General features: G+C 44.3%; 1 protein-coding gene across 2 annotated transcripts in view; it reads left to right on the forward strand.

Moving 5' to 3' along the window:
• PML (PML nuclear body scaffold) overlaps nt 1-20,782 on the forward strand; it is a 53,165-nt gene that overhangs the window by 1,071 nt on the left and 31,312 nt on the right. For both annotated transcript variants that reach the window (XM_004476614.3, XM_004476615.5), the window contains exons 2-3: nt 297-763; nt 18,799-19,379. In XM_004476614.3, coding sequence (XP_004476671.1) covers nt 297-763; nt 18,799-19,379 — 1,048 coding nt within the window. The remainder of the gene's footprint in view (nt 1-296; nt 764-18,798; nt 19,380-20,782) is intronic.

The following is a 20,782-nucleotide window of genomic DNA, read 5'->3' on the forward strand; positions in this document are numbered from 1 at the left end:
AGCCATTTGTATGATGCTGCTACTTAAGTGTGCCTACCATTTGAACTGAATGCCTTGAAGGCATGGACATGTCCTGTTGTCCTAGGACTGTGTCTGACAGGGATTGTGCAGTGAGGGTGGGAAGGGGGCTTCGCCTTGCTGACAAGCCAGGGTTCTGTATGATCCAATAACTGGATCCAGTGGAAAATGGGGGTTCAGGATCTCTTGATCCACAGGGGCAGGGGGTGTGGGCAGGAGGGTGGGGGTTGGGAACCCTGGCACTTCTGCAGGCCTCATGTCCCTCTCTGGACCCCCAGCAAGCCACCCAGGAGGAGTTCCAGTTCCTGCGCTGCCAGGGCTGCCGCGCCGAAGCCAAGTGCCCCAAGCTGCTACCTTGCCTCCACACGCTGTGCTCTGGGTGCCTGGAGGCGCCTTGCATGCAGTGCCCCATCTGCCAGGTGCCCCAGCCTCCAGGCGATGACATGCCCATCCTGGATAACATCTTTTTCGAAAGTCTGCAGCGGCGCCTGTTGGTGCACCAGCAGATCATGGACGCCCGGGCCTCGTGCACCCGCTGCAAAGAATCCGCGGACTTCTGGTGCTTTGAATGCGAGCAGCTCCTCTGCACCACCTGCTTCCAGGCTCATCAGTGGTTTCTCAAGCATGAGGCGCGACCCCTGGCTGAGCTCCGCAGCCAGTCGGTGCAGGAGTTCCTGGACGGCACGCGCAAGTCCAACAATATCTTCTGCTCCAACCCCAACCACCGCACGCCTGCGCTAACTAGGTGAGTGAGCTGACCCAGGGGAAGGGGGCGGGCAAGTCCTAGAGCCAGGGACTCGGTGGAGGGAGCAGAGACCCAAAGTCACCACACAGCCAGGGACAAGGAGCTTCTGGGAACTTGGGACTGTGTCGTCTACAGACCAGCAGCAGCAGTAGATTTGACCATAATTTACTCTACCTGTCACCACGTTGGTGGATACTAACAGTTTCTGATTGCCCCTCATTATAAATAATGCTGCTGTCATCATCTTTGCATCCTTATCCAGTAATTTCTTTCATTTTTGGAAGTGCCATTGCTGGATGAAGGATTATGAAAATTTTACTTTTTGATATGTTACCAAACAGACCTTTAGAAAGTCTTATAATAGAATATCCCCTCTGCGTTGTATTCAACTCATGTAAAAAGAAGTCATGTGGAATCCCAGTATAGGTGAATTCCTGGGTGATATGCAGGTAGTTAGTTTCTGTCTGAAAAGTCAAAAGCATAACATCTGGCAGTGCTACCGGAGAATGTCTATATGAAGAAAAAAAATCAACTCAGATATAATTATTCTTATTAAACAAAAATTTCAATTCTATTTTTAAGTAGATAATATATTTATATGGTTCAAAAATTACAAACAAAATTTATAGAACTAGAGAACAGTTTCCATTCTACCCCTCTTCTCTATCTGCCTAATTCCCACCACTGCCCCCCCATAGCTAATCAATGTTGTTAGTTTAGAATGTTTCTTTCCAGAGTTTCTTTGTGAATATATAAGTACATAGGAGTATATAGCCTTATAAGGTCTCATTTCCCCTTTTTAGCCACCTTTTAGCATACCTAAGTGAGTCTTTGAACCCCAGGAATATAGTGCTTGTTTAAGACACCACGTTTACTAGTTCTTTGGGATGACATTCCTTGGTCAGCCAGAGCTACACACCTGCTAAACTGAGTGAGGCTTGTTTTCGGTTTTGAGATGTACTACCTGCATTGCCATAGTGAGAATATGAGGCAATCTGGTTTTCCCATCAGATATTACTGTTTTTATTTGCATTTCTTTGCTAATTGATAAGGTTGAATAGCTTTTCATCTGTTTATTGGCCATTTGTGTTTCTTCATTTGTGAATTGCCTATTTAGGTCCTTTGCCCATTTTTCTTTGGAGGAATTAGTCTCTTTAAGAGCATGTTATAGTACACATATTTTCCCCATGTTGATCTTGATTATTTCTCTTAGTATGTGATATTGTGTTTAAAATAAGCTTTTAGTTTATGTCATCAGATCCATGAGTCTCTTCCTTTATGGTGGCTGGCTTTGAAGATTTTCCTTATTCTTGCCTTTCTCCAGACCCTGGGAACCTCTAAATCAGGGGTTCTTAACATTTTTTTCCACAGACCCCTTTGCCAGTCAAGTGAAAACCAGAATGTAGCAGCAGATAGTTTTATGACACTCAACATCGGCATTTATTTAAATTAAATTTTAGAATTATTCAAAATTAATTCAAGCTCCTGGTTAAGAGCCCCTGCTCTAAATCTACTTTCTGTCTTTTTGAGTTTGCCTATTCCATATAGTTCATGTTTGTAGAATCATACAGTATTTGTCTTTTTGTGTCTGGCGTCTCTCACTCAGCGTAACGTTTTCAAGATGGTAGCATGTATTAGCACTTTACTTCCTTTTATGGCTGAATAATATTCCATTGTATGTGTAGACCATATTTTTTTATCCATTCATCTGTTGATGGGCACTTGGGTTGTTTCCATTTTTGGGCTATTGTGAATAATGCCCCTATAAACATTGGTATACAATGTTGATTTGAGTCCCTGTTCTCAATTATTTGGGATATATATAACTATACTCTATGTTTAACTGTTTGAGGAACTGCCAAATAGTTTTCCACAGCTGCTGCACCATTTTACATTCTCACCAGCAATACGCAAGGGCTCCAATTTCTCCACATCCTCTCCAACACTTGTTATTTTCTACATTAAAAAAAAAAAAAAAGCCATCCTAGAGGGTGTGAAGTGGTATCTCATGGCAGTTTTGATTTGCATTTCCCTGATCACTAATGATACTCAGCATCTTTTCCTGTATACTCATTGGCTCTTTGTATATCTTCTTTGGAGAGCTATCTATTCAAGTCCTTTGCCCATTTTTAAAATTGGGTTGTTTCTATTTTTTGTTATTCAGTTCTGGGAGTTCTTTCTTTAATCTGGATGTTAAACCCTTCTCAGACATATGGTTTGCACATGCTTCCTCCCATTCTGTCATTGTCTTTTCACTCTTTTAATAGTGTCCTTTGATGCACAAAAGTTTTTAATTTTGGTGATGTCCAACTTAACGAATTTTTCTCTTGTTGTTTGTGCTTTTTGGTGTCACATCTAAAGTTCCATTGTCAAATCCAAAGTCATGAAGACTTACCACTAGGTTTTCTAAGTGTTTTATGGTTTAGCTTTTATAGTTAGGTCATTGATCAATTTTTAGTTAATTTTTGTATATGGTGTGAGTATACTGTTATAGAAATTCACAGTTAGATTCCATTTAATAGTATTTTACTAGGCTGTTATCTATATTCATAAATGTGATTAGTTCTGTATGAATGTGCGTGATTTCTTTGCCAGGTTTTCTTATCCATTTTATGCTAATCTCTTATAATCAATTTGTAAGCTTTCTTTCATTTTTGAACATGGTAATATATAAATCACTTAGCATAGTTCCTGGCACATATTAAATATTCAATAAATATTAAAGTTCTATTATAATTTTTCTGCTCTAGAACAGTTCAATGAACATAAGAAATTCTGTTCCATTCAGGCCTATGGGATTGGGGCCTTTTTTGAAAAGTAGATTTTTGATAACTTTTTCTTTTTTTCCCACAGTATTGTTCTGTTTTGAATCTTGAGTCAGATTTCCTGGAAAATTTTCTAGTTCATCCTGAGTTATCATTCATAGTTTTAAATCTCCTCTATACCTGTAATTATAGCTCCTTTCTTATTTCTAATGTATATTTATGTTTATTTCATTGGTCTTTTCAGAGAACCAATTCTTGGTTTTTCCTTAGATTGCCTACTGATATTAATGTTTTACTTCTTTCTAATTAATAGTTTGGCTTTTGTCATCACTATTTCTTTTCTTCTACTTGTTTTATCATTATTCACTATTTAGCTTCTCAAATTGAACATTTAATTAATTTATTCCTAAGTTTTACTTAATAATAAAAAATTACAGTTTCTCCTTTGAGGATGACTTTGGCTGCATCCCATAAGTATCATAGAGTTCTTATGGTCAATCATTGCTCAAATATCTATAATTTCAGTGTCGATTAACTCTCTGATGGAGGAATTCTGGGCAAGAGTCTTTTCTAAAGTTTCAAGTGGTTTGTGGTGTTTGGTTTCTATATTTGGTGTTAATTTCTACAGTATGGTCAGTTCCTATGGCCTTTAACCATTCTTTATCTCTGATTATATTGAGATTTTCTTTGGGGCCTAGAACACAATCGATTTCTGTAAATATTCCCTGGACTTAAAAAAAAAAAAAGTGAGTTCTTTGTAGGTTACAAAATAAAGCAAGTAGATAGGCTTCCTCTCCCTTGAACGTGGTGGATGACTTCAGAAACCTGACCATGCAGTTGATCCCACACATGATTCACGTTATCTCACCATTTACTGTGTTTACTGGAAAAACTCAACTTTATTTTTTCCCCCATAAAATCTCAGGTCCATAAAGAACCCACCATATGGTCCTGGTCCTTAGTCAATACACACCGCTCTGTCTGTTGACACTGAGCTGACCTAGCACTCACTGTGGGGAGCAGCGCCAGAGGTGGCTTCAACCTGGAGCTTGAACAGAGAGTGTCCACCCTGGGGCCACTGCCACTTGGACAACTGCCAGCGGCAGGCCCTCTGTTAGGAGCTGGGATTCGCCATGAACAGATAAAACCCCAGCGGCCTGGGAGCTCACAGCCTGATGGAGGCGCCAGGTCAGCAGGGAGCCATCAAGGCTGCAGTGCTGTGTGGAAGCCTGCCCCCGCCCACCACTGTGCTCTCCAGCTTCTCCGTCCATCTTTTGATTTTGTACTTACCACACAGTCTTCTACCTTATGTCACCTTTTGCTGGTATCACCCATCGGGCTCTGGTGCCTGATAGTTGTTGAAGGCCTGAAGGAAGAAGGCAGGCAGGCATGAAGATGGGTGCTCTCAGAAAAGGCCACCTGCCCAGCCTGGAGCGGCTGGAGAAGACAGCATCTAAAAGGGTGTCACACCTGGCCTGCCAGATAAGGAGGGGGCCCACGTGTGTGAAAGCAGGGAGGCACAAGTAGCCTGCCGCATTTCAGGAACTGCAGGTGAAGGGTGCACCATGGGTGCAGGGGCCGGGAGGGTGAGTGGGGATCAGGCAGAGTCAGGGCTCTATCCTGCTGTTTCCAGAAGAAGCTTCCTCTTGTTTGACCACTGGACATCCTGTAGCGTCCAGTGTGGGTGAGACCCTGTGGAGAGCTCTGTGGAGGTCCACTGATGAGTTTTAAGGCAGTGAGTGAGATAATCGTATCTTTTCTCTGCATTGTGGATCTTTGACCCAAGCGGGCAAGTTTAGGAAAAGGGAGACCAGTAATTGTTTCTTTGGGCTGCATACTTATTTATATTTTACCTCGTTCTTCAAAGACTTTGAAGGGATTTGCCATTGTGCTGTTGGACATGGACCCAACAGAAACTGAAGCGAAGGATCTGGATTGGGAGGAAGGGCCCCCATTAGGAGACTGGGGCCGTGGTCCAGGTAGGGGCGAGGACTGTGGGAAGGCAGGGGTGGTGGGGTGGGGAGCAGGCCACACTGCTGGGGTCTGCCTGACCTGGCGGTGGCCACCAGCCTTTCCATCCCGTGAGCTCGGTGAGAGCACTGGGTGTCCCTTAACCCCCACGAGTGATGTGGGTCTGGGATCACAGGTCGAGCTGAGACCCGTATCTGGGCGTCAGACAAATAGAGTGTGGGAATTAATCCAGGCCCTGAAAGCTGGGAGTTAGGGCACTATGCCTGAAGGAACGGAGTCAGATGACCCGTTGTCAAGTCTGTGAGCTCACCAAGGGGCTTGGCTTCAGAGCCAAGAGCAACTGCTTTGCTTTTCTTGGAGGGCCCTACAGGAAGTTTTGATGAATAATATGTGAACAAAAGGGATTTCCCCCCTTCTTTTCTACCTCCTCTGACCGTAGGGAGTGGGCTTTGCTGCTCAGGGAAATGCCTGAGGCAGGATGGCGTCTCTGACATTCTAGAAGAATTTTTAACTCAAAATTCTTGTTGACTCCTTAGGAATTAGATCCATCCAGCCTCTTTCTAGCCATTTCAGCAACCATTTAGTGAGCATTTATTTCATGCCTGGCATTGTAACAGGTTTTACCAGGCAGGTAAGAATTTCCATCTTCGAAGTCTGAACCTACAGAGCGTTTCCGTCTGCGGATAAACCCCGTGCTGCCCAGCAGTGACCCATGGGGCCCAGGAAGACAGGTTCAGATAAAATGCTGTGGCCATTTTAAGTAGGGAAAAGTTGTATTTATTTATCCATTTATTTTTATTTTCTTTTTTAAAAATTTTTCCTTTTGGGGAAAGCTGTATTTAATTTGGAGGGTCAGGGAAACCTCGATAGAAGAGTTGACCTTTGTGCTGTACCTTGAAGAGGTTTGGTGGTATGAATTTCAACTGAAACAAATTGTATCAGTTAGGGACAGAATTTCAGTGGCTTAAATCAAAAGTGGATTGATGGCCTGTGTGAGTAAATAGGGCCTAGCCCTCTGGCCTGACCCGACCAGATGTTCAGAATGGGTCACCAGGACCTGCTTTCTCTGTGTTTCTTTTGGCCTGGCTTTCCTCCAAGTCAGCTCTAGTCCCAGAAGGGTTTGCCTGTCATGGTTGTCAGTTGATTGCAGGAACTTCCGAGGTTACACACCCTCAGCCTCAAATCCGGTGAGGCAGAAACTTCCCCAGAGCTCTCAGCAAAGTCTGCGTGTCTTCCAGGCTCCGACTGGGTCAGGCTCCTCTCTGTGAAGCTTTGCCGAGGCTGGGGGAGGCTCACGGGCTGAGAACAGGGGATGTGCGACTCCTTAAGGGAAAGCCCAGTTCCATAAGGGCACAAAAAGAAAGTCTGCCCTTAATAACAGCTTAGCATTTGTCCAGCAACTACTCCAAGTGAAGGCAAAGCAGAGAAAATACTGCACGTGTGTGCAGTGGCCATGCGTGAAGCAGCCTGACTCTTCAGTGCACGAGCAGCCCTTTCCATGAGCAAGCAGGCCACTTGCCAGGATGATTGAGGAATGTACTTTCTGGCTGAAAACACCCTCTTGTTAAAACAGTAGAGCACTTTCTGCTTTTTGAGATGTTTTCCTGTGCCACTATCTTACTTCCCACATCCTCCCTTGATGCTGTTGGAAAAAGAATATTTCCACTGTACACATGGGACAAGAGGCCAGAGAGAGAATGGGAGCTATCCTGACCAGGGGAGCTTGTCAGAGCTGGGGCCGGAACAGACTGCGGGGTTCCTGGCTGCGGACTGGGGCCACCTTTCCTGGTACTGCTGGCCTCTACATTCAGGCAGTCCTCAGCTGACATCCGAGCTGGATTGCAGAAAAGGTGCCACAGGTCATTTGATTAGAGCTCAGACTGTTTTCCCTTAGAATTATGTTATTGAAAGTAATCATGCCATGTAAGCAATGTTAAATTTCACTTTGACTTTCACAGAAGAGAAAGAAGCTGCAGTAAAATGAGATGCACTGAACTTAAAAGAAGTATCTCCTCATCCTAAAATAATTTCCTAAAAGATCCCTCTAAGTTCAAGAAAAAAATTCCTAAGACATTAAGAGGTTGGAGTCATTGTTGTCTGTTTTCATTTTAGGTAGTAGTAACTGAGTTTCTGTTATGAAAGAGGACAGTCCATGTTCATCCTTCTAGTCTTGGTTCCGTATCAAAAATCACTCTTATCCTCAACACTGGCCCTTTTACTTTAACCTGCTTTTCCCAATCCTCTCTTTTGATTTAGCTCTTAATGGGATGGGTTTTGTCAATAAACAGTTTTTTTCAAGGACTTCTGTGTTCTGAATTCCTTCAGTCTCTTGGTGTTGAGAGTGTCTGTTGCTCTTATAGATGGATGACACCATGGCTGGGTATAATATACCTGGTTACACGCTCTTTCCTTCAGAACTTTGTGGACGCTGCCACATTGTTTTCTAGCATTGATGGTCCATGAGGAAAGGCCCAGGTCGAAAGTGATTTGCTTTTCCTGTCTTGATGCCCAAAGATATTTTTCATTCTTGGAGTTTATTAATTTAACCCAGCTTTCCTGATGTTGAGCATTCTATACCAAATTATTCTGGAACCTGTAATACTCCTTCAATCTAAAAATTTCTGTTCATTTCAAGGAACTATTTATATATTATTCCTCCTCCTTTTCCTTCCTCTTCCTTTCCCTCCTTCTTTCCTCTTAGTTTTCTCTTCTTCTTGCTGTGTTACCACTAGTGTTATAATTTTTCATTAATTATTTTTGGGTTATTACAGATAAGTACAATAACAGTATTATTACAATAAATGATCATTACAAAATTGTTTGTTAAGGATTGTTGAATGAGAAACCAAGATCAGAACCACAACATATATTCAGTGCTATATAAAAATCTTTTTATGTTTTTTTTTGTAAAAGTACTTGATAGTATCAAAATTGTTTGTGTCACATAGAAAGCTACTGCCTGTTTTCTGTGCCATCAGATTCTGTTAACATTTAGTTTTTGAATTTTGTAACTAATTTCTGCTTTAACATATCTTATAATTTGGATATATTCTGCCACAGCTATTAGAGCTGATGAGATTGATCGAGATTGCCATAACTAAATAGAATACCATATGTTAACTTAATTAATATAATGTTATATTATTGTCACCTTAATCATTAAATATTGCTTTTCTTATTCATGGCTTTAATTAATTGATAGTTTCAGATTTTTCTACCTCTTTTGCCATTTCATTTACTGAAATTAGATTGGATTTAGATAAAATAACTTAATAATCACTGTACTTATCTCTATGATAAACTGTCTTATTGTCCTGCAACATTTGCTGGCATCTAAATCCAAATTATATTAATATCCAACAATATTCAATACTGAATCATTATAGTTCATTTTCATAAAACTTGAATTTCCCCAAGTGATCTAACTTTGTTCCAAGAACTGAAACACCATGTTGACCATATGGGGGTGGGTTGTTTGAAGTTGGAGAGACCAGAGGCAGGGAGGCCTACTACGGGATATGCTGAATGACAGAGAAGCAATAATTGGGGCGAGAACCATGGCAGCAGCAATGGGAACTGATGTAACAGATGTAGGAGCCAGGAGCCTGTCTTAATCGTCTTTATGTCAGAAGTACCTGGCTTTATGCCTGTACATAGTAGGTATGCAGTAAATTTTTTTTTTTTAAGTAAATGAAGGTAGAAGCAACAAGACTTAATGATGGATTATTGTTGAAGGCAGAGGAGGGGGAGGAATCTGGGATGACCCTTAGGCTTCTGGCTTTGCGTGGCCATGTAAAAGGCGGTGCCATTCACTGCCTTAAAGAGGCCAGGAGGAGCAGAGAACCCATGTAGCAACGCACCTGCTACCTGTTGAGTGAGTGAGGGGGCCCAAAGGAACAACGCCTGTGCAAAAAGTTCACTGGGAAGGACACAAATTCGCTTACTCTTTCTCAGGGGGTAAGTTAATCACGTAAAATTAACGTAAGTTAATCACGTTAAATAGACAACTCTTCTTCCTCCCACTTCTGGTACTCTAACTTCTGGTCTCTTCCTTCACAACCTCAGGTTTTCCCCATCTCTCTGTCACCACCTTAACCAATGAATATGTAGGAGGGAAGGTGAATAAGGATAATGCTTCCCCTTTAAGTATCCCAGGCTTTGGAATTACCCATCTCCTCTCCTCACTTCAAAAATCTTGTGTCCTCAATGGTGTCACGCAGGAGGTGGCAGGAAACCAGGCTGATTAAATGCATTCATACTGCTGTGTAAATGATTGATGGACCCCTTAATTGCCCTGTAGTCATTTGAAGTTCAAAAAGAGGCTGCTCCTTTACTACTTTACCAAAGCGTAGTGGAGCTGGCCCATGCGCAGTGCTGTGTGCGCAAGGAGTGCCGTGCCATGCAGGGTGCCCCCCGTGTAGGGGAGCCCCAAGCGCAAGGAGTGCGCCCCGTAAGGACAGCCGCCCAGAACGAAAGAAAGCGCAGCCTGCCCAGGAATGGTGCTGCACGCACGGAGAGCTGACACAGCAAGATGACGCAACAAAAAGAAACACAGATTCCCGGTGCTGCTGATAAGAATAAAAGCAGACACAGAAGAACACACAGCGAATGGACACAGAGAGCAGACAGCTGGGGGGGTGGGGAAGATGGGAGGGGAGAGAAATAAGTAAAAAATAAATCTTTAAAAAAAACAAAAGTTTGCAGTGTGGAGGTGTGTGCCCTGGGGCCCTGATTCAGGGCCAGTTCTCCTCCACTCCTAACTTCAGAGCCTTTCTGCTTCCTCTACTTCTGAGCCACCTGTTTCCCAGAACAGCAGAAGTGGCATGCTGCTCCCCCTGCTTTGGTGAAATAGTAAAGGAGTAGCCTCTTTTGGAAATTCAGTTAACAGAGCAATTAAGGGTCCCATCAGTCATTTACACAGTGGTATGAACGCATTTAATCAGCGTGGTCTCCTACCAGCTCCTGGGTGACACCATTGAGGAAAGAGAATGTTTACGATAAAGGGATACGCCTAGTAATACACCCTAGGGAAGAAAAAGAGTTTTGTTGTAATTCCTAAATGGGATGTTCCTTTTAGGGTTCTCTGTTGCCTCCTATTTAGAATCCAAACTCCTTTACTTAGAATTGATTATAGAAACTTTTGGAAAGTCTAAATAGGGAGAAATGGTGGGGGCGAGAGGGGAGGAGAAACAAGTAATTCTGAATAGAGGATTTTTCCTTTCCTTCTCACTATCTTTATAACCATCTAAAACAAAATGAACACAGCATAGTGATCTGTAACTTGCTTTTTGCGTAAAAGTAAGTAATGAGTGCCTTTCCCCAAAAAAGTGCTGTTTTAAATTTTCAGGCAGTCCCATCTATCGAGTGTAGGAGTTCTTTCACTGCTTCAGTGACTCTAAGGACTGTATATCACGAGAGTAAATAGTCCACTATTGTTTCTCCTTTGTGGTGTTATTTTTTACACTTCACTCACTGATCCATCAGAAATGTATTTTGGTGTGGAGGATGGAACCAGGCTCTTAGTCCCCACCCCCAGGCCCCACCTTGGTAGCCAATTTCCCTCATATCAATTGTTGAAAACTCTTTAATTTCTATTACTTTGGCATGCTTTCTTTATGACATAAAGTATTACATTCTTGTAGATGCCGGGCCTATTTCAGGACTGTCTGATGTGGCCTGCTGATCCTCCTCTTGACTCTATTTAACAGTGGTAGCTCTATAGTGTTATTATCTGGCAGAACAAAGTCCCCCCTCATTACACTGATTTTTCAAAAAAAAAAAAATTAGCTATTAGATTTGTATATCCCTTCATGTGAAATTTAGAATCCTATGGTCGTATTTCAAAATCTTATTTGTAATTTGACTAAAATGCTTTAATGCTTTTTACTAAGTGGATGAGAGTTAATATTCTTATAATATTTAGTCTTTCCAGATGGGAACTTGTTGCACTTTTGTTTTTTAGAACTTCTTTTTTTCTTAGCAGGTTTTTGTTATTTTTTTCATGTAAGTTCTTCAGATTTCTTGTTAGCATTACACCCAGGTATTTTTATTTATTTATTCATTCTTTTTTTTTTTAAATTTCTCTCCCCTTCCCCCCCACCCCGGTTGTCTGTTCTCTGTGTCTGTTTGCTGCATCTTCTTTGTCTGCTTCTGTTGTTGTCAGCGGCACAGGAATCTGTATTTCTTTTTGTTGCGTCATCTTGTTGCCTCAGTTCTCCATGTGTGCGGCACCATTCCTGAGCAGGCTGCACTTTCTTTCGCACTGGGTGGCTCTCCTTACTGGGCGCACTCCTTGCACGTGGGGCTCCCCTACGCAGGGCACACCCCTGCGTGGCAGGGCACTCCTTGTGCACATCAGCACTGCGCATGGGCCAGCTCCACATGGGTCAAGGAGGCCCGGGGTTTGAACCGCGGACCTCCCATGTGGTAGACAGACGCCCTATCCATTGGGCCAAGTCTGCTTCCCACGCCTAGGTATTTTTAAAGCATTTTTCAAATTGCCGTTTGCCAAAGTGTATAATCAGTGGCTTTTAGTATAATCACAATGTTGTCTATGCACAAACTTCTGCACCTTGATTTTTTATATATATATATTTAAAGATTTATTTATTTCTCCCCACCCCTCATTGTTTGCACTTGCTGTGTCTGTTCATCTTCCTTGTTTCTTTAGGAGGCACTAGGAACTGAACCCAGGACCTCCGATGTGGGAGGGAGATGCCCAATCACTTGAGCCACCTCTGTTCCCTGCTTTGTTGTGTCTCTTGTTGCATCATCTTGTTGTGCCAACTTGCCATGCCTGCCCATCGCACCAGCTCGCTGTCTTCTTTAGGAGGCACTGGGAACCAAACCAGGAATGTCCCATGTGGTAGGCGAGAGCCCAATCACTTGAGCCACATCTGCTTCCCTTAATATAAATTTTTTATTAGAGAAGTTGTGAGCTTACAAAACAATCATGCATAATGTGCAGAATTCCCATACATCACCCCTCCACCGACAATTTACTTTGTTGTGGAACATTTGTTCCATAACAGATATGAAAGAAGATTATCAGACTGTTACTGCTAACTATGGGCCATAGCATACACTTGTTATTATTGACACTATGTATTAATATTGTACATTTGTTATAGTTCATGAGAGAACGCTCTCATATTTTTTTTTTTAAAGATTTATTTTTTATTTATTTCTCTCCCCTACCGCCCCCCCACTATCTGCTCTCTGTGTCCATTCTCTGTATGTTTTTCTGTGACTGCTTCTATCCTTATCAGCAGCACCTGGAATCTGTATTTCTTTTTGTTGCATCACCTTGCTGTGTCAGCTCTCCATGTGTGCAGCGCCATTCCTGGGCAGGCTACACTTCCTTTCACACTGGGCAGCTCTCCTTACAGGGCGCACTCCTTGCACGTGGGGCTCCCCTACGCAGGGGACACCCCTGTGTGGCACAGCACTCCTTGCGCGCATCAGCACTGCACATGGGCCAGCTCCACACGGGTCAAGGAGGCCCGGGGTTTGAACCGTGGACCTCCCATGTGGTAGGCAGACGCCCTAACCACTGGGCCAAGTCCGCTTCCCTATATTTGTGTTGTTAATCAGAGTCCATCTTCCACCACATGGTTCAGTGTTATACGGTTCCATGCCTTGTAGAATCTATCCAAAGTGTACACTTGGCAGCTCTCACTTTCATCACAGAGTTCTGCAGTTATTGCCCCAATAAATTTTTGAACCTTTTCCTTAGTCCCAAAGAAAAAATCCCTTACCCCCCATTGACCCTTAGCATTGATATTGTACCTTCTTTGACATTGAGGCAAGAATATTACAATATTGCTGTTAACTATAGGCCATAACCTGCATTAATGCATCACCATATTCTTACCACCTTGTAATAGTGACATACATTTGTTCCAGTTCATAGAAGAACATTCTTGCATTTGTACTATTAGCCACAATCCTCATCCATCTTCAGGTTCACTATGTTATTCAGTCCCCAGATCATTTTCTCTAGCTTTCTTTCAATTGAAACTTACATCCCTAGACTACCTCTTTCTGCCACAATCCCATTTAGTTATACTCACTATGCTGTGCTACCATCAACTCTGTCCATTTCTACCCTTTTATAGTCAAGGTAATTAAAAATTCTATATACATTAAGCATCAGTACCCTACTCTCAGCCCTCATCCTATCTCCTAGTAACCTGTACTCTAGGTTTACCTCTATGTGTTTATTCTTCATATTTAGTTCATATTAGTGAGCCCATACAATATTTGTCCTGTTATGTCTGGCTTATTTCACTCAGCATCATGTCCTCAGGGTTCATCCATGCTATCATATGTGTCCCAATTTCATTTCTTCTTACAGCAGCATAGTAGTCCATCATATGTATATATCTCATTTTGTTTATCCATTCATGCATGCTTGGGTTGTTTCCATCTTTTGGCAATTGTGAATAATGCTGTTATGAACATCAGTGTGCAAATGTCTGTTTGCTTCACTGTTTTCAGTTCCTTTTGATATATTCCTAGTAGAGGGATTGCTGGATCATATAGCAGTTCTATATTTAACTTCCTGAGGAAACTCCAAATTGTCTTTCACAGAAGTGGCATCATTCTACATTCCCATGTACGTTGATTTTTTTTAAAGTATACATCATAATAATAATACAAAAATATATTCTTTATTGAACATTTACTATATACTAGGTACTCTTCTAACCCTTTCACATGTATTAACTCATTTCATCTTCCTTTTATAATCCTCATTTCACCTTCAAGATTCTTCCATATCAGTGCATAAAGAACCTCCTCAACTTTTTACAGTGCATAGCTTCCATTTTATGGGGACACCAAGACTAATGTTAACTAATTGCCTAGTGATGGACACGGGCGCTTTCTAATTCTTTGCTATTATAGACTGCGCTGCCATGAATAACATTGTACAGGTGTCATTCTGTAGGTGTGGAGGAGAGAGAGCTGCAGGATAAATACCTAGGAGGGGATTGCTGGGTCAAAGAATAAACACATTTGTAATTTTGGTGGATATTGCCAACTTGCCCTCATAGAGTTATTGGTATCTTACATCACTGTTTAGGATGTCTAACGAACAGTTTTATTAGTGAGGGTTAAATTGCAGTAACTTGTAATTATTGTAGTCTTTGTTAAGATTGTTTGTTTAGGACTTGGTTCATTTGATCCTCTACAATACCACATGTGGGGTGGGAATTATTATTCCTATTTTACAGAGGAGGAAACTGAGAGGTTAAAAGACCTGCTAAGAGCACAGAGCTAAGCCCAGCTCATTTCTCTGCTCCAGCTGCTGCTTCCTTCAGCCATGGGTCCTGCTTCTGGGCAATGGGCCTCTGTTACTAGGGTCAGATTTCCAGAGGCTGGAGGAGCTGAATGCAAGACCCACTGGCGACCCCTGTTCCCCTTTCCCAGGCACTGGGTTCTCTAGGCAACCTCTCCTAGTCTGCATTTGATCTCCCAAAATGGCCTGCCCAGGCACCTGACCTTTTAATAAGTCTCCTGTGTTTGCTCAGGGGTATCGGGCCCTATGGCCTTACCACTTGGGTGTCCTGGGGAGGTTGAGAGCTGGCAAAGCTGAGGACGGGTGCCGGGCCACATCATTAGAATCAGGCTTTCTGTTGCAGGTCAGGAACCAGCAAATCTCAGAAGCTGAGGCCAAAGTGGCCCCAGCTATTGCCCTTTCTCCTGGCCTCAGATGAATGGACTTATTCTTACCATTGGTGGTGAGAGTAAAACCTCGATTGCCAGAGTTTTTGTATTCGTTTCTTATTGCGGCTGTAACAAATTACCACAAATTTAATGGCTTAAAATAGCGCAATTTTATCTTATTATTTATTTCTGCCCCCCTTCCTATTGTCTGCGCTCTGTGTCCATTTGCTGTGTATTCTTCTGTGTTGGCTTGTATTCTCATTAGGCAGCTCTGAGAACTGATCCTAGGACCTTCCAGAGTGGGAGAGAGGCAATTACTCTCTTGCACCACCTCAGGTCCCTGTTCTGCTATGTCTTCTTATTTTCTCTCCTCTGTGTCTCTTATTGCATTGTCTTGCTGCACCAGCTCTCTGCGTCGGCCAGCATTCCTGTGTGGGGCAGCTTTTTTGTATGGACGGCATTCCCACACAAGGCGGCACTCCTTTGTAGGGTGACATTCCTTGCATGGGCCAGCACTCTGTGTGGGCCAACTTGCCCTCACCAGGAGGCCCTGGGCATCAAACCCTGGACCTCCTATATGGCAGACAGGAGCCCAGTTGGTTGAACCACATCTGTTTCCCCCAATTTTATTATTTTACAGTTCTAGAGGTCGAAAGTTTGAAATGGGTCTTGTAGGGCTAAAATCAAGGTGTCAGGAGGACTGCATTCATTTCTCTTGGGGGAGAATCCATTTTCTTGTCTTCTCCATCTTCTAGAGCAGGGGTTCTTAACCTTTCTTGTTTCATGGACCCCTTTGGCAGTCAGGTGAAAGCCACAGACTCCTTACTAAGTCCACACTTTACTGTGTATTATTTAATAAATATATTACACCTGCACCAACATGTCCCCACAAGAATAATGTGTTTTTTTTTAAATTTTAATTCAGTCTGACAGACCGCCCCCTTTTTTTTAGATTCTTTTTTTATTATTTATTTCTCTCCCCTTCCCCACCCCACCCCCAGGTGTCTGCTCTCTGTGTCCTTTCTCTGCATGTTCTTCTGTGGGAATCTGTGTCTCTTTTTGTTGCCATCTTGCTGCATCAACTCTCTGTGTGTGCACAGTGCCATTCCTGGGCAGGCTGCACTTTATTCACGCAGGGCGGCTCTCCTTACAGGCGGCCAACTCTTTGCGCGTGGGGCTCCCCTACGCGGGGGACACCTCTGCGTGGCAGGGCACTCCTTGCGCGCATCAGTACTGCGTGTGGGCCAGCTCCACATGGGTCAAGGAGGCCCAGGGTTTGAACCTTGGATCTCCCATGTGGTAGGCAGACACCCTATCCACTGGGCCAAATCTGCTTCCCCAGACCTTTTGTTAAGAACCCCAGTTCTAGAGGCTGCCTGCATTTCTTGACTCAGAGTCCCCTGCCATCTTCAAAGCCAGCAATTCCATCACTGTGACATCGGTTTCCATCATCACATCCCTTTTTCTTGCTCTCCTGCCTCTCCCTCTTTCATTTTGAAGGACTCTTGTTATTACATTTCACCTACCCAGATAATCCAAGGTAAACCTCCCATCTCAACTATGTGCAGAGTCCCTTTACCATGTAAGATAATGTAAATACAGGTTCCAGGAATTAGGATGTATTAGGATGTAGACATCTTTGGGGGGCCATTATTCTGCCTTCTACGATTTGCATCTGGACTCTGCCACTTACTAATTGTTTGACCTTGGTCAAGTTATATTACCTCTTGCCTCAGTTTCCCAATCTTTAAAATGGGGATAATAGGGAAGGAGACATGGCTCAGCTCAAAGAGCGTCCACCTACCATATGGGAGGGTCCAGGGTTCGATACCCAGGGCTTCCTGACCCATGTGGTGAGCTGGCCCATGCACAGAACTGCCACGCACAAGGAGTGCTGTGCCACGCAGAAGCACCCCCACGTGGGGGTGCCCCACACGCAAGGAGTGTGCCCCATAAGAGGAGCCACCCGTGTGAAAAAAGCGCAGCTCACCCAGGAGGGGCGTCGCAGACACGGAGTGCTGACACAGTAAGATGATGTAACAAAAAAGAGAAGCAGTTTCCTGGTGGCACCGAGGGTGCAAGCAGACACAGAAGAACACATACACTGAGTGGACACAGAGAGCAGACAATGGGGGTGGGGGGAGGGAGAGAAATAAATTTTTAAAAATTACTTACAAAAAAAAGAGTGGGGATAATAATAGGACCTACTCCGCAAGGCTGTTAGCAGGATTAAATGGGTTAATATTTGTCAAGTACTTTTTTTTTTAAGATTTTTTATTTATCCTCCACCCCCAGTTGTCTGCTCCCTGTGTCCATTCACTGTGTATTCTTCTGTCACCTCTTCTATCCTTACCAGTGGCACTGAGAATCTGTGTTTCTTTTTGTTGTGTCATCTTGTTGTGTCAGCTCTCCATGTGTGCAGCACCATTCCTGGGCAGGCTGCACTTTTCTTTCATGCTGGGCGGCTCTCCTTATGGGGCACACTCCTTGTACATAGGGCTCCCCTACATGGGAGACACTGCTGCGTGGCACGGCACTCCTTGGGCACATCAGCGCTGCACGTGGGCAGGCTCCACATGGGCCAAGGAGTCCCGGGATTTGAACCGTGGACCTCCCATGTGGTAGACAGGCGCCCTAACCACTGGGCCAAGTCGCTTCCCAAGTACTTCTAATAATGCCTAACACAAAGCAAATGCTAGAGAAGTATCTGCTAAATAACCTATTAAATAAATTAAAATACTAAAAGAGCAGTCCTATTATTTGTACTCTATCTCATAGAAACAAAAGCATACATATATTAACCTATGTAACATGGATTTTATTACAGTATTGTTCATATTGACAAAAAGAAAAAGCACAAACAGGAAATCACCTGGATTTTCTCCAGGAGGAGAATGACTGAATAAATTATGGTCTACATCTGCAATAATGGAGATATTAAAGAGAAGAAATTAGATCTGTATTTACAGACCTGGAGGGATGTCCCTGATGAAAGCTAAATAAGAGGAAAAAGTTACAGAGAAATGAGATGGTGTGATCTCAGTTTTGAAGAACAATCATCAGTCGCTCCTCCCCCCACCCCATCCCACCCCTCCACAGATTGTTTTAGATATTTGGGCCAGTTATTTAACCCCTCTGTTTATCTTGGTTTCTTCGTCTGCAAAATGAGAATAGCAATAATTCTTACCTAACAGGTTCTTGTGAGGATTAAGTGAATTATGTTAGAATCCTGGAAGCATAGGGTGTTCTGGACATTTGGGTATGTGGGTACGGACGTCTGAGTGGATAAAGGGGTGGCAGCAGCACCCCAGGATACTCCCAGGGTTCCTTCAGAGGTGGGGAAGGGAAATTCAAAGATAGTGAAAAGAGATTATTAGCTTTCCCTTTGTATGTTTTTGTATTGTTTTCACGAATAGAGGCTAGCTATTGTTACTTTAGTAATTTTTTAGTACTTTAATGTTTTATTGGTAGTTTGGATACTATCACCAAACCCTAAAAACTGAATTGGGAAAAGCACGAAACCTACCATGATTAAGAGTTTTGCAATTTTTGAAGAGGAATTTAATAAAGAAAACTTAAAGAGGGAGGGGGCAGGAGAACCCTAAACCAGGCTGGACTGTCTGTCCACAGCATCTACTGCCGAGGCTGCTCCAAGCCTCTCTGCTGCTCGTGTGCACTCCTGGACAGCGGCCACAGCGAGCTCAAGTGCGACATCAGCACTGAGATCCAGCAGCGGCAGGAGGAGCTGAACGCCATGACGCAGGCGCTGCAGGGCCTGGAGGGCGCCTTCGGCGTGGCGCAAGCGCAGATGCTCTCCGCCGTCAGGCAGCTGGGCCGCGCGCGCGCCGACACCGAGGAGCTGATCCACTCCCGCGTGCGCCAGGTGGTGGCACACGTGCTGGCCCAGGAGCGCGAGCTGCTCGAGGGGGTGAACGCGCGGTACCAGCGCGACTACGAGGAGATGGCCGGCCGCCTGGGCCGCCTGGACGCCGTGCTGCAGCGGATCCGCACGGGCGTCGCATTGGTGCAGAGGATGCAGCGCTACGCCTCCGATCAGGAGGTGCTGGACATGCATGGTTTCCTGCGCCAGGCACTCCAGCGTCTGCGCCAGGAGGAACCCCAGAACCTGCAGGTGGCCGTGGGCACGGAAGGATTCGATGAGTTCAAAGAGTGCCTGCAGGACCTCATCTCTTACATCACCCAAGGGACAGGTAAGCACCTCCTCGAGCCACCCCTCCGGAAAGTCTGTTTACCATTTAAGGGCTTGTGCCTCACTGCTGCCCTCTAGGGAAAGGCAGGATGGGAAATATCATCTCCATTTGACCAAAAAGGAAACTGGATTTTTATTAAGTCCGGGGCTCCAGGATGCAGGAGGAGAGGAAAGAAGGCACTGAAGTGAGGTTGTAGCCACCAGACAAGGGGTACATTTTACTAATTTACACAACGAAGTCCTATGGATTAGCTGTGACCCTAGGGGAACACATGGAAGTTGTAAAACTGTAGAATTAAGAAGCAGCTCTGGTATCATTTTGGCCCCAGAGAGACAAACCACTCTGGGAGATATTCTTAGCCCCCTGAGATCGGGAACAGAGAAGTCAACTGAGACATGAGGTTTAGGGTGGAGGAGGTTGCTAAGGAAACGTCCCATAGTGGTTTGGTACTTGCGCAAAACCATGCAGTGGCAATAGAGGAGCACCTTTATCCCCAGGATGGCCTGCCCTCTGGGGCCTGGCTGGTACTGGGCACTTGGGACGTGGGGAGACAAGAGGTGTTCAGTCCAACTGGAAACAAGCCAAGGGCATATCACATAGCTAAAGAATGGGGCAGTGCTTAGCTCTGTAGTGCAAATCCTGTATGAGCCGGAGATGTTGGGGGCTCTTAGGAGAAGGCAGGGCACAAAAGGGCTTCTAGGGTGAGGAAGCTTTAATGGGTTTTGGAGTAAATCTATAAGCTGGAACCTGAGCTCTGGGCACTGGTGTGGGGATGCCCTTACTGGGAAAGGGGTGGAGGGTCCCCAGGCAGGGGCCAGTGATGGAAGGCTTGCTCACTGTTTCCTGGAGCTGAGGGACATGGGTTCAGAAGGTCTAGTCCTGGAATGGACATGGCACTTGTGCCTTCTCCACCCAGGCAGTGAATGCCATCTGGTGTACAGGAAATGACCCCACAGAACTTACACATCTTGCCTTGGGTGATGTAACTGGGCAGTGACAGAGAAAGGAGCCATTTTGTTCAGAAGCAGGAGAGATTTGGGTTAGGTTTAATGAAAACCAGGCTACAGGTCAGAAGAATATGAAGGAGTTCTTACTGTATGCAGAGAAGTCAGAGCAGGAACAGTATAGGATTGTCCTCCTGGTCTTGTTGGTAGCACAGAGATGGAGAGAAGTCAGAGCAGGAACAGTGTAGGATTGTCCACTTAGTAACACAGAGATAGATTGAGGTGCACTTGGGGTTTGGAGTCAAAGGCAAGAGCTCTCTGATGCCACCCACACTCCCGTCAGGCTGGACTGATGCCTACAGCCATCGAGAGAGCTTTCCTTCCAACTGTCAGCCCTTCCATGGAACTGTCCCGGTGCTGCAGGGATGCTCTGGAGGTCGGTCTCTAGGCAAAGCTACC

Source organism: Dasypus novemcinctus, chromosome 3 (assembly GCF_030445035.2).
Source record: "Dasypus novemcinctus isolate mDasNov1 chromosome 3, mDasNov1.1.hap2, whole genome shotgun sequence".
Taxonomy (NCBI): domain Eukaryota; kingdom Metazoa; phylum Chordata; class Mammalia; order Cingulata; family Dasypodidae; genus Dasypus; species Dasypus novemcinctus.